The 13,281-nt window shown below is 36.4% G+C and overlaps 1 protein-coding gene across 2 annotated transcripts in view; it reads right to left on the minus strand.

Moving 5' to 3' along the window:
* LOC149782292 (ATP-dependent RNA helicase DDX19A-like) overlaps nt 1–13,281 on the minus strand; it is a 54,409-nt gene that overhangs the window by 20,452 nt on the left and 20,676 nt on the right. For both annotated transcript variants that reach the window (XM_089933676.1, XM_089933677.1), the window contains exons 7-10: nt 11,341–11,443; nt 5,816–5,930; nt 2,945–3,122; nt 2,111–2,351 (exon numbers count right to left, since the gene is read on the minus strand). In XM_089933676.1, coding sequence (XP_089789802.1) covers nt 2,111–2,351; nt 2,945–3,122; nt 5,816–5,930; nt 11,341–11,443 — 637 coding nt within the window. The remainder of the gene's footprint in view (nt 1–2,110; nt 2,352–2,944; nt 3,123–5,815; nt 5,931–11,340; nt 11,444–13,281) is intronic.

The raw sequence follows: 13,281 nt of genomic DNA on the forward strand, positions 1-13,281 counted from the left end.
AGTGTTTATATAATAGACTTATGTGTAAGCATAACTGGATCTATAAAAGACTTATGTGTAAGCATAACTGGGTCTATAATAGACCTGTGTGTAAGCATAACTGGGTCTATAATAGACCTGTGTGTAAGCATAACTGGGTCTATAATAGACCTGTGTGTAAGCATAACTGGGTCTATAATAGACCTGTGTGTAAGCATAACTGGGTCTATAATAGACCTGTGTGTAAGCATAACTGGGTCTATAATAGACCTGTGTGTAAGCATAACTGGGTCTATAATAGACCTGTGTGTAAGCATACCTGAGTCTATAATAGACTTGTGTGTAAGCATACCTGGATCTATAACAGACCTGTGTGTAAGCATCACTTGTGGGTCTATAATAGACCTGTGTGTAAGCATACCTGTGTCGGTCACATATTTGCTTCATAGCATTTCCTATATGAAAGTTTAAAGAAATTTTTGAAAGCTTAAAAATAAACAAAAGTCCTCACTTGGCCTATCATCTGTCATCTAGAAATACTGGTGTGTCGAACCAGAGGTTTACCTGGCTCTAAAAGTAATCATTTGAACTTGTCTAAAACACTAATGATGAAGGTTTGTTCCACATGTTCAATCAAAATTTGATTAGTAATACAAGTACCATCTCAAAATTGGTCAAAAGACTGCCCAGTGGAACATTAGAATTAACTGCAATGTTAAATACCTTCATTACCGTAAGCTGCATCAAACTCTAATCTGATATATAGTTCCTAGAGTCAGTCAGATGCCAGGTCAGCTTGTTCATATTTACAGATCTCACTCGTAATCAAACTGTTCCAAAATTGTAATATACAAGCTCATTTTCCAAGTTTTGGTTCAAATTCAATCTAAAATGGGGTCAATGATACAGATGCTCTACTGTCCGAAAAGAATTTCCATGAATTTAAGACAAGACCATTTCTTCTTTTTAACTGTGAAGAGCTGAAACCACTTCTTTGGTTCTGGAGCTATAAGATTTTCAAATTAGCCATTGAGGCAGCTATAGCCGACATAGGATTGGTGCTATTTTCATTTAGAACAAACTAAACAGCATCAGAAGACTTGCACTAAAAAACCCTGACATAACAATCCATTCTAGAAAATAGTCACAGGAATTTTAAGATATTCATTGTGGTACATTTGAAGTCAGATTTCATACAGGACTAACTAGATATCACGATCATTTTGGTTAAAACCCCATGTTGATATGATTTTCAATTATGAGCAGGAACATCAAGACTTTTAAAATGTTTGCCTTGTCGATCATACTGGATATCTGACATTTTTCATTTAGTACCCCATATAACATCACAGGAAGTCATTCGCAAAAACCCAATGTTGATATGACCTCCCATCTAGGAAGAGCAGCGTTAAGATTATCAAGATGGCTGCTGTGGTAGCCATTTTGGATATCAGATAAACAAAATATTTACTTAAAATTAGACACATTAAAAAGTCTTTCAGTAAACACTTCATGCTGATTATGACCATCCATTACCAACTAGAAGCAATAACAATATTTTCAAGATGACATCTGTTGTGGCCATACTGGATGGCAGATCTGCATTTAAATATAGGATCAACTAGACATCATGATAAGTCTATGACCTCCATTCCAGTGGAGTAGTGATAACAAGATTCAAATGTTGGCCACTAGGGTGACCATACTGCATGTCTTCATAATATCAGTAAAAGAGACTTCCAGTGGAAACACCATAGCCATATCGCATTCTGCTCTGGAGTAGAGATATACAAACATTCAAGCTGGCTGTTGTGGTGGCCATATTGGACATTATATCAACATCACTTCATTTAGGATCAAGTTGACATCATAAAAAGTCTTTTGTTTATATGACTTCCATTTAGGAGGAGCAGCGATAGCAATTTCAACAAGGCCACTTATGTACATTTACTTTCACAGAAAAATCATTACTTGTTTGAAAATTATTAACTTTATATGGACAAATCCACAAAATTGTGTACCTCATAAAAAATTACGAATTCTCAGTACTTCAAGAAATAAAATAAACTGTTAATAAAAATCTCAATTCTGAAGATGAAAGTTAGAGAAAAATATATGAAAATTTACTTACTGCACAAAATATCATTGACTGTCCAATTGATATTGTTGCATACAGATTTGATACAGCCTGATATTTATCATCTATGTCCTTGCACTCAATATAATATTGTTTAATATTATCTAAACTTTCCTCATCTCTTCTGAGTTTTATAATTATAGGGTTGTTTGGGATGATGGCTTGTGCAAACTTCATCACATCTTCATCATAGGTGGCTGAGAATAATAACATCTGACAGGAAGGGGAGAGCATTCTGAAATAAAACAAAAGAGGCCATAGGTGGTACTGAGATTGCTGACATCTAGCATATGTGTGCGATTTCTATCCGTACAACCCCATTCTGTGTCCACTTGTAAAAGGTAAATTTGAGTTTTGCACTAATATACCAGCTGATGCCACATTAGAGTGGAGGCAATCATCAAGGGGTACTTTTGATCACCTATCTAACTTGCATGCCATTTTAAAATCCTTGGATTAGATATTTGGTATACAAGTTATTGTGCAGAAACAGTTTACCTTTCTTCCTTGATCCAAATGCAATGTTCTTATAAAATTTGTTAATTGTAGCTGGTGAAGAACTTGAATTATTGTCCAGAGATGAAATAAGCAATGTAAAAAACTAACAGCAAAAGTCATAGGATTTTATAGTAGTTATACTCTTGCTTTGCACATCTACTGTCTTGGGTTCAATCCTTGGTTTCAGTATGCGTGTTCCTCTTCAGTCTTAAAAATTTCTTATGCTTAACTGATCAGTTAATGCGAATATGAGCTATCGAGAGCATGTTAAGACATTAAACTTGCTTCACAATCATGTAATATAAACTAACTTTAATGTTTTAAACAAACCTTTTTATCCTAACTGACTGATCCTGGTGACCTTGAGTGGCAATCATAACATCTGCTTCATCTAGAACGAACACAACAATTTTCTTCAGGTCCACAGATTTAAATTTCAAGCACCAGTCACTGACTGTCCCTGGGGTTCCTATTAATATGTGATCTGTACACTTCTGGCCATGAGGAACTGAAAAAAAAAAAATGAAAAGATTATTATAAAGAATCTCTGCAATGGCATTTCCTATGCTTGGACTTTAATTTAATCAACTGCAAATCAATCCAGCATAATACCTATAAGAAATATCTGCTAATGAATTCCTTCACTAATACTTTAAAATCTGGATATACACATCATGTGAAAATAAGCGCATACTAAAAAATAAATAAATACTGAAAATAAATATACATAGGTCTGCAAGTTTATCTGTGGTAAAAGCAAGAGTACCATGAATGAACTGACACTCTTCTGGCTGAAAAGAATCTCCAGATATCCAAGATATGACCATTTCTTATTTTCAACTGCTGAGTGTTGAAACCATCAATGATATTCTCGAGTTATAGCAAGATTTCCGACTGGCTGCTGTACAGTTGAGATAAATATGTATAGTGTGAAAATGGGTCCACACAGGCCTTCAAGTATATCTGAATTAAAACGAGTCTCAAAGGATCTGAGGCTCTACAGACTGAAAAGCATTTCTATGTATTCAAGGTAAGATTGTTTCTTCTTTATAACTACCACAGATTGAAAGCATCTTGGCTATTTTCTAGAAACTCCAACACATCAAATGTGGAAACAAAATATATTTTTACATATGCGAGTTAACATGCTCACAAGCTACCCTGTAAGTGAAGGATAAAATTCTTTGTCATGGCTACCGACCTTGAACCTGATGTCATGAACAGAAATGATTCAACTTGTCTCAGACAACATCATGCTGTAATAGGTGTACTACTTATCAAGATGGATCCCACCATTAAGTTTCTTGGTAACATGCTAAAAACCTATGTGATCAAGAGCTAAAAGCAAAACTTAAACAAAGCCCATAAAGTGTGAAATACTGACCAAGGTAACCTTCCTTTGTGGCACTAACAAAGCTCTAGTTTCATGATTCTAGCACCAACAGTGCTCCTTCAAATATATTCCCTGATCACAATAATGCAAGAAGAATAGTTAAAAAGGGAAGGAATGCTGACTATCTGACCTATACATTGGGTATCCTTCAAATAAAATAATGGCTGGATTCCCCGCTAAACATAATCAGTTTGGCTAATCTGATAACCAACACAGCCTAAGTTCATGTGATCTGTGACTTGTACATCCGGTTAAGAATCTTCATACTGGCAAAGTTTCCCTGGTGAATCCAGCAAAGTTAATAGGATGAGTTGACTCTGAGAATTTGTCTCATGTCCGAGATGAAAATTTGAGAAGGCTGAATTTGCATGCAAGCCAACAACTTCTATTATATTGCGGATTGAAATGTTATGTTCAAACACGAGGCTCACATGGATCGCTCTAATCTCATGAGCTGAAATAGTCTGATCATCCGATACCTCAGCATCAGAAAGAGCCACTTGTGTGGGTCATGACTTGCCTCTGTGCCCTTCAAGTAGTTCTTGAGACCATGGCTGCTTGTGGATATTGTGTCACCTGTGCTTGTATGCTTCTGGATATTGTGGCATCTGTGCTTGTATGCTTGTCACTATAACTACTGTGTGTAACTTTCGTAAAATTCACACAAAAGTTCAACATCATTGACCTTAATGCTTTAACATGTAGATGATGCAGGCAAAAGAGGTGTTGGTGATGGGTGGTTTAACGCCATTTTTTAGCACACGATAGGCTATACATGGCAGCCAGTATTAATGGTTGAGGAAGAACCACTGACCCATGAGAAGCTACTGGCAAGCTTTCTCACATACCCACATTGGCTGAATCCGAGACTCAAACCCATGCAGACTGAGGTGAGATGGCACTGATCCATAACGGAGAGCGCTTTAGACCATTTGGCCACTCGGCGCCCCCCCCCCCCCCCCCCCCCCCCCCCCCCCCGGCAAGAGAGGAATTCTTCATTAGCGTCTAGACTTTAATATTATCCTATATAATATATATAATATTTAGCTGAATACAGCAACTACTATTCAAGATGAAGAAATTTTCACACAACGCTTTAACACTGTTTAAAATAATGGTACATATTTTCTTCTTTTACCAGGTGAGACAGGCAAAGTATACCAAATTAAAACTTTAGGTTTATTGTAAAATTGTACAAAGTTTCAGCTGAATGCAGAAACAACTGAAGATATATGACTTTGAACAACTTTAAAATGAAGCTTTTTGTTCCAAATACATGAATCAAGCTTTCTGCTTAACCAGGCAAGACAAACAAAACATAAAGTCTTTCGATATCATATATAACCTTTATACCAATAGTAATTATTATCACAAAATTCCATATGAATACAGTCACTTATTAAGTTCCAGTTGAGTAAAGTCATAGATGAAGATGTGTGAATTTCAATAATGCAATACTTGAACATTGCTCACCATGATGTGTAAGAAGATAAGACATGCATATTATGTCATAAATTTAAGTCCTATGGTGAGGGAGTTTAAATTAAATGCTGCAACTGATGTATATGTGGTTTATAAAACTTTAAATTTAAAAATGCTGCCGACACCATCTCCACAAGAAAAATGATTGCTGTTGACAATAACTTGGTTTGTTAAGAAGATGAAAAAGTAGATAAAATACTAGATAAATTTAACTTTACCATCAAAAGGTTGAATTATTACCTTGCACAAACATCCAATACATGGCCCTGTTTTCATGACTGAACCATAATCAAGTCAAACAATCATGATAAGAAACAGAATCTTACTTCTCTCGCCTCGGACAGAAAAACCAATTCTGACATTGGTCATGTGTTTGGCCATTTTCTTAGTGACTTCACCAGTCTGAAGAGCTAACTCATATGTTGGGGCCAAGCAGAGGCACTGAAAAATAATGAACATGATATTATTGGGTATTTTTATAAAACAACAAACATTGAAGCAAGAGCTCTAAATGTGGTTAAAATGATGAAGTTTTATTCATAATTCTTAACATAATATTTCTGATCTGTCAGTGTAAGGTTGTACTCGGAGAATCGGTACAATATACCTTATTTGATTAACAAGTTGATTTTTTTAAAAGTAAATTATGTATCTTTAAGAATACATTCCCTGGCACATTAATGTTAGGAAATTTATCCAACCAAAGAGATGATCTCTTTCCTTGTCCTTCTTAACTATATATATCACATATAAACAAAGGGAAGAAACTCCTCAAAATTACCTCCCATTTTCACCACTAGAAGCTATCCCTATACCAGATGTTTACCAGTTTAAGGTTGAGCAAAACAGCAATGAGGATGCTCACACTGCATCAGTGTGTGAGGGCTTAACAGTAATGTAATCAGGCAAATATTTTAAAGAAAAATACAAAAAAATACACCATCTCCATTAAATATGTTCCTTCATCACATGTCTGAAGAATACACAACAGCCTGAGAAAATTAATGAGCATCCAACCTCTTCTGCAGGTATCCTTCATGTGGGATCACTATATGAAGGATAAACTGCTCTCCTAACATGAAAGCAAAACAGGGACCCGAGTGGCCGAGTGGTCTAAAGCACTCACTGTTCGGATCACTGCCATCTCAGCTCTGTCTGCGTGGGCTCGAGTCCAAGGATCGGCTTGCGTGGGTATGTGGGAAATCCTGCCAGTAGCTTCTCGTAGATCGGTGGTTCTTCCCTGGGTTTTCCAGGGTACTTCCTCCACGAGTGATACTGGCCACCATGTATAGCCTATTTTGTGCTGAAAAATGGCGTTAAACCCTAGAACAACAACATGAAAGCAAAACAGCTGATGGTTTTGTACTCTTGATCCCCACAACATTTCACTCTGTGTTTCAAATCATGTTTGAAAGCATGGACTGGATCTTGCCTTGCTAAGAATATCAATCAAAGAGAGTCTATGACCAGTCTTGTTGCCCGACATCAACTTGTTCTTAGCTATAAAATCTGGTTCTGTCATTCAAATCATGGAACATTCTGATCTTAAATGGAGATAATTTGGGTCCACTGAAAGGGCATAAAACTCGGTCAGTGAATCTAGGGCAGATTTTTTAATGATAGTAGCTTCAATTAAGCTCTGGCTTTAACAAAATGAGTCTCTGCTACTGAACTGATAGGTCCTTTTTGTGGCCTTTTATCCCCTCTACAATGCTGCCTGAATGTGTCTAAAATCACGGAGTGGTAATCCTTAATGGAAACACGAGCTAAGCTTCTCTCCTCAAACAGCCAGAGAAACAAAGGTAGCCAAATGAGATACAGATAGATTCAATGGAATAAAGCTTTTGCCCCTGCATCAGTTCCCGAAAATGTTCTTCTCCTCCTAAAAATTTAATGTGGAGGGATTTCTAGCTCCTGACATCATTTCCAGGAATGAAGGTTATAATTTATTTCTATGCAAAGTCCTCCTGACAAGAGCAAACCAATGTGGAGAAGCCTGTCTGGAATGTAATGAAACACCTGCGACTGGGTTGTTCAACGGAGTTGGGCAGTATCAGGATTTTCCTGGGGATGTCCATCTCTAGGTCAAGTATATTGTTCCCTATTATCCTATCTAAATGGGCATGATTATAACTATTTTGCAGGTCTGACCCCATTTTTTGTCCTTACTCTTGGATCAGAACATTTGGAGAAAGGGTGTAGCCCCAAAACCCATCCTGTCTGACTGCCAGAGGATCCACAACCCAACTCTCTGTATCTGGAACTGGAGAGAAGAAGATGGGTAGTTTGTGGTTCCATTTCATCACAGAGATATTTATCACTGACAGAAACAAATACCAACCATGTTACTTCCATCCTGAAGTATTTATTACTACTGCAGACCGATCTCTCACCAGTCAAAGTTTGCCATTAGCTTTTGGCACCAGAAAAAGTCTTGAAAAAGATCTTGGAGAGTTTGGTTTGCAAAGTCTCTATACCATCTGCTTGGAGAGAAAATACCTGATCTCCTTCTGTAACATTTCTACCTTTCCACGACTGGCTGGAATATCTGTCATGGAAAGTGAACATGACTGTTGGGGGGGGGGGGGGGGGTTGGATAAACAATTTCGAAAGCCCCTCTGAAACAAGCTCAATCACCCATTTGTTATGTGGAAAAACGCTAATCCAAGATAGCCAAAAATGCACAAGTACTGTTCCCTATGGTGGATTTTCAGTGGACAGCAGGGTAATAAGTCACTGTTGATTGTTGGCAGGATTGGGGAAGGATAAACTTGGTTTATTATCCCCTTTGTTATATATTGCCTCCATGACTAATTTCTCCTACCTACCTTTATCTCTCTGTTGTATCAGAGACTGAAGCTGCCAGAAAAAGCTTTTAAAGGGCAGATCTTAAAGTAAAAGAATTTACTGCTGAATAAAATCAGTGATTTTTCCAGCATTTTCACACAAGGGGAATGCCTCTTCTGACAATTTCTATCTTTAAAGGCATGGGGGCAGTTTTATTCAAGATCAGCATTTATAAATAGAACCCTCACAGTATGTTTCAACAAATAACTTTAATATCAGTCAATGTTATAGGTTTTATTGAGGCAAATCAATGGCTGGACTTAATAAAATGCAATAGGAGTCATAATGAAACCATTTAGATGCATCTCAAATATTTCCAGTTGAAAAATATTAACTTTTTTATATCAATACCTGCTGAACTGCTTGTTAGTTACATGCATGTTTGAAACCTTGATGGTCAAGATAGATGACATTAAAGTGTTTTAATAAACATTTTAATTTCTCATTCGTATCATTAACCAAAAGGGTTAGTAGCATATTTTATTCAAAATCTTCAAGGGTTTTTCAAGATTTAAATTGTGTTTTTCAAGGTGCATTATTACATTAATTTTAAAGGATACATATAAGAAACTGTATGTAAACACAAATAAATACTTACTATTACTTCATATGAGGAACATTTCTTGCAAATTTATTTTTTAAAAAGAAAAAAAGAAAGTCAATAGAATGATCGTTGATATATTTCCCATTAATATTAAACATCCTACATTGGAGCATTAGAATAATGTAGTTACCGAACAAAGTTCATTTTAAGGGCCATCCATTTAGTAAGAACGCAAAAATCTGGCAAAGCTTGACCCCTCCCTGTACACATGCATACATTTTTACACCCGCACCTGCATATGTACGAGTCATGCACACACACACATTCTATAGAACAGCCTATATTTAATCCATGCAGAACTGATCAAGGATTAATAATATTAACATGTTTAATAAAACAGATAGTTCACCAACACTGAATGTCTGTTTGCATCATGGAAACAAGCTCTGTAACTTTAAAAAGTTGTCTAGTAAACCCAGTCAAACAGGTTATGTATTAGACAAATTATCTGAGGTTTTACCCTGCCCATTTTATGTGCATACGTACATTATCAGTAGACCACCCCATGCAATCACATGCATTTGGGTTAACCCACCTCCATGCATACATACTAAATGGATGGCCCCTTACACTGTCTAAACTACACTATTTACAAAGTCCAAAATATTTTATTGCAAATTTTTCAGTTCTTGTAGCTTGCCATCAAGCTGATTTTCAAAAGCTCCAAGTTTAGCGATTTTGTCCTTTTCACTTTTCCTCCAATTTTTCTGATGTCGCGATAAAGGAAATTTTGCTATTGATCTTTGCTTTCAATGCACAGTCATCAGCAGCAGCTGTCATTGTCTCATTTCCAGTACCTTCCTTTCTTCTTCACATCCCCATAAACAAAAAAAGTAAAGATATTTTTTATATTATTGCTTATTTAAAAACAGCGTATGGATATTTTAAACTATTTCATATTAGATGTATTGATACTTCTCTCAGCTTAGCTGTATTCTATATTTTTAGATTTATCATATTCATTGTAATTATCATCTGTTCTAGTCCCACAATGTAAGATATAGCACACGTTAAATTGTTTTAGTGCTACGTCTTACTACCCAAATAACGGGCTTGTATAGCATGTTCCGATGTCGGTTGACATCTGAACGAGTAATTTCAGGAATATTGCACACACCTGGCTGCCTATATCAACACTCTTCCAAAAATTGATATATAATTAATATACTCACTGTGCTGCTTTTATCCTGGTGGAATCAAAATCTGACTCTAGCAAATGGACACATCTGCATGTTCCATTGACATAAATTTGAATTTGTTGAAATGCTACAGTAGGCAACGTATGCCGAAGTATGTTCAAGTAGGTTCATGTGGGGGATATGTTTCATGAACGAAACGAAACATTGCTTACAGTTCCAACAGGCATAATATATTTTTTATTCCTTTCATTAAAGAACAATATTTTAATTTAACCTGATTTCAGCATTCTCGGCTTTCATCGCTTTCCAGCCAAATGAAATGTTGGCCAATGAAACTTGAAAACAGGTCCATTTCTTCTGTGAGAATTTGAATTTATTAGAGAAAAGACATCAGAGTAAGTCTTACTAAAACATTATGACTTTACTTTGTAGCAAAGCGTCATTACTTTAATTGCCAGTTTAGTGAGATATTCCTGAAAAATTGACTTTTGTTACAATGTTAGTTGACATCAAGACACGCTACAAAGTGCTATTACTTAGGCAGTTAGACCCTGATGGCCAAAACATAAATATCAGCATCGAGGTCTTACATTAAGGACTATAGTCTGTCCTATTTCCACTCAGTCCCAAAACAGAACCAGACTGAACTAATTTCATAATTAAGACTATATACAGTTTATATTTTAAAACTTGAATCTCTGTCTTCATAGACATACCTCTTTTGTCAGAAATGATTTCATGCTGAAGGCTTCTTGTTTTGCCTGTAGTAAGCATCGTTACAAGAGCTTAGGGATTTTTTCAGCTGCATGTGACTGTGCAGCACTCTCTACCATTGCATGCTTATAGTGATGTCTAGCACATGGGCATCATGCCGCAGACATGTAGCATGATGTCCCACCCAGTCACACTATCCTGACAACAGGCCGACCAGTCCTAACACTGACCTCTTAATGCTGAGCACCAAGCAAGGCATCTGTTAGTACCATTTTTGTAAGATTTTGCTATGACTCGGCCGGGGATCGAACCCACGACCTCCCGCATCCAAGTCAGATGCTCTAACCAATAGGCCACCGGAGTGGTCCAAGGCTTGAAGGAACAATTAATTTTTCAAGGCTTTTCAAGGTCCCCTACGGACCCTGAAAAACATATGAAATATGTTGGCAACAGCAATTTCCTTAATTGCAAACATATTAATTATCCATGCCAGCTGATGCCTTCAAATATATGTTCAGCAGGTGACATTAACTCAAAAGGTTTGTACCTGTGGGTAATTTTTGCTGGGATCCACTCGACTGAGCATAGTAAGGACAAATGCAGCCGTCTTTCCAGTACCACTCTGACTCTGAGCTATCATGTTGGCTGGTCTGACAAAAATAAATCAAGAAAGCATATCAGTAATGTAAACTCTTAGTTATACATGTATGGGGGAATCAGAGGAAATAACGGTACACTCTTATGTACACATGTATGGGGGAATCAGAGGGAATAATGGTAAATTCTTAATTATATGTGGACGGAGTATCAAAGGAAATAAATTTCAAACACTATTAACACAAAATTAGTAGTTGTGAAAGGCAGAAACTATTTTACTCACTGTCCTATGGACAATCATTATTTTTCAAATGGCACAGCTCAGTTCCTGAATCAAGAACCATGGTAAGAAAAACAGAGTCCCTTGACGGACTGATACTCTACTGATGAAAATGAATGTCCAGGAACTCAAGATAAGAACATTTCTTGCTTTAACTTGTTCTAGTGTTGAAACCACCTATGATATTCTTGAACCTTAAAATTTTCAAACCAGCCATTGTGGCAGTCATACTGAGTGTATGACTGCCATCAGTTATATCTAGGGCAAACCAGACACTACTGGAAAAATTTCGGGGAACACCCTTATGTTGATATACTTACTGCACATGTTGGGACACAATAAATTAATTTCTAAAGTAATTTTTGTCTGCACTGTATGTTCTGTGACAGATCTTTATTTTAGAGTAGTAAGTCCTGGGACATCTTTTCAATCGTAATATCAATGCTTATATGGCAATATGATTAATAAGGATATCAATTATAGGATTTCATAGTGAAATCATTTGAAACTTGCATCTGCAAAAATGCATTTAAACTTAAATTTTATTAAAAATAATAAAATATAAAAACCAGTCAGTATTTATACACACCTTTCTTCTCAACTGTAAACTTTGGAAGAACAAAATTTTATAAATGTATGTGCAATATTAGAACTGGTTTGCAGTACAGACAAAATACCTTAAATTAAAAATATTTTTATGTTATCATGCTACCATTCCCATCAAGAAATGCATACAGATGATGGCATGTACTGCATTTATTCAGGTAAATTTTCAATATTTTCACTATGGCAGCCATGTATGGGGTCAGATTGGCACCATTTCCTGTAGTGAATACCCCATGTCAATATGACTTCCCAGCTTGAAAATAGAAGCAACAACTTTTTAAGATGGCAGCTATGATGGCCAAACTTGATATCAAATCAGCACCATTTTCATTTAGTACGAACAAGGCATCTTAAAAAGTCTTCAAATCGAAAACCCAATGCAGACATGAATTTTCATCTACTAGTAGTAGCAGTAAGTTTATCAAGATGGATGCTGTGGTAGCTATACTGAATACCAGATCGACACAATTTTTATTTAAGACCAAATGGAAGCCATTAGAAGACTTCAAGTGAAAATACCATATGGACATGACTTTCCATTCAGGCAGAGTAGCGATAAGAAGATTTTCAGGATGGCTACTGTGGCCATGTTGGATATCAGCAGCATTTTCACTTAGGACTAACTAGACATCATAAGGATTTTTTTTTTAGTGAAACCTCCATGATAATATGACTGTCCATTCAGGAAAAGTATGATTTTAAAGATGGCCAATGTAGTGGACATATTGGATGGCTTTGTAAAACCATTTTCATTTAGAAAGAACTAGACGTTATAGAAGGTCTTCTAGTGAAAACCCCATGTCACTATGACTGTGTTCAGGATCAGAAATGACAACCAGGTTTTCAAGATGGATGCTACGTTCTGCCATAATGGATGTATGATAGGCACCATTTTCCATGTTGGAACAACTAAGCATCAGAAGTCTTTCAGTGACACCCCACCACCTCTGAGATGAGATAACTAACGACATCAACCCAATTACTGAAGTAGAAATTGAGCCTTTT

Source organism: Sinohyriopsis cumingii, chromosome 15 (assembly GCF_028554795.1).
Source record: "Sinohyriopsis cumingii isolate HCF-2022 chromosome 15, ASM2855479v2, whole genome shotgun sequence".
NCBI classification, from domain to species: domain Eukaryota; kingdom Metazoa; phylum Mollusca; class Bivalvia; order Unionida; family Unionidae; genus Sinohyriopsis; species Sinohyriopsis cumingii.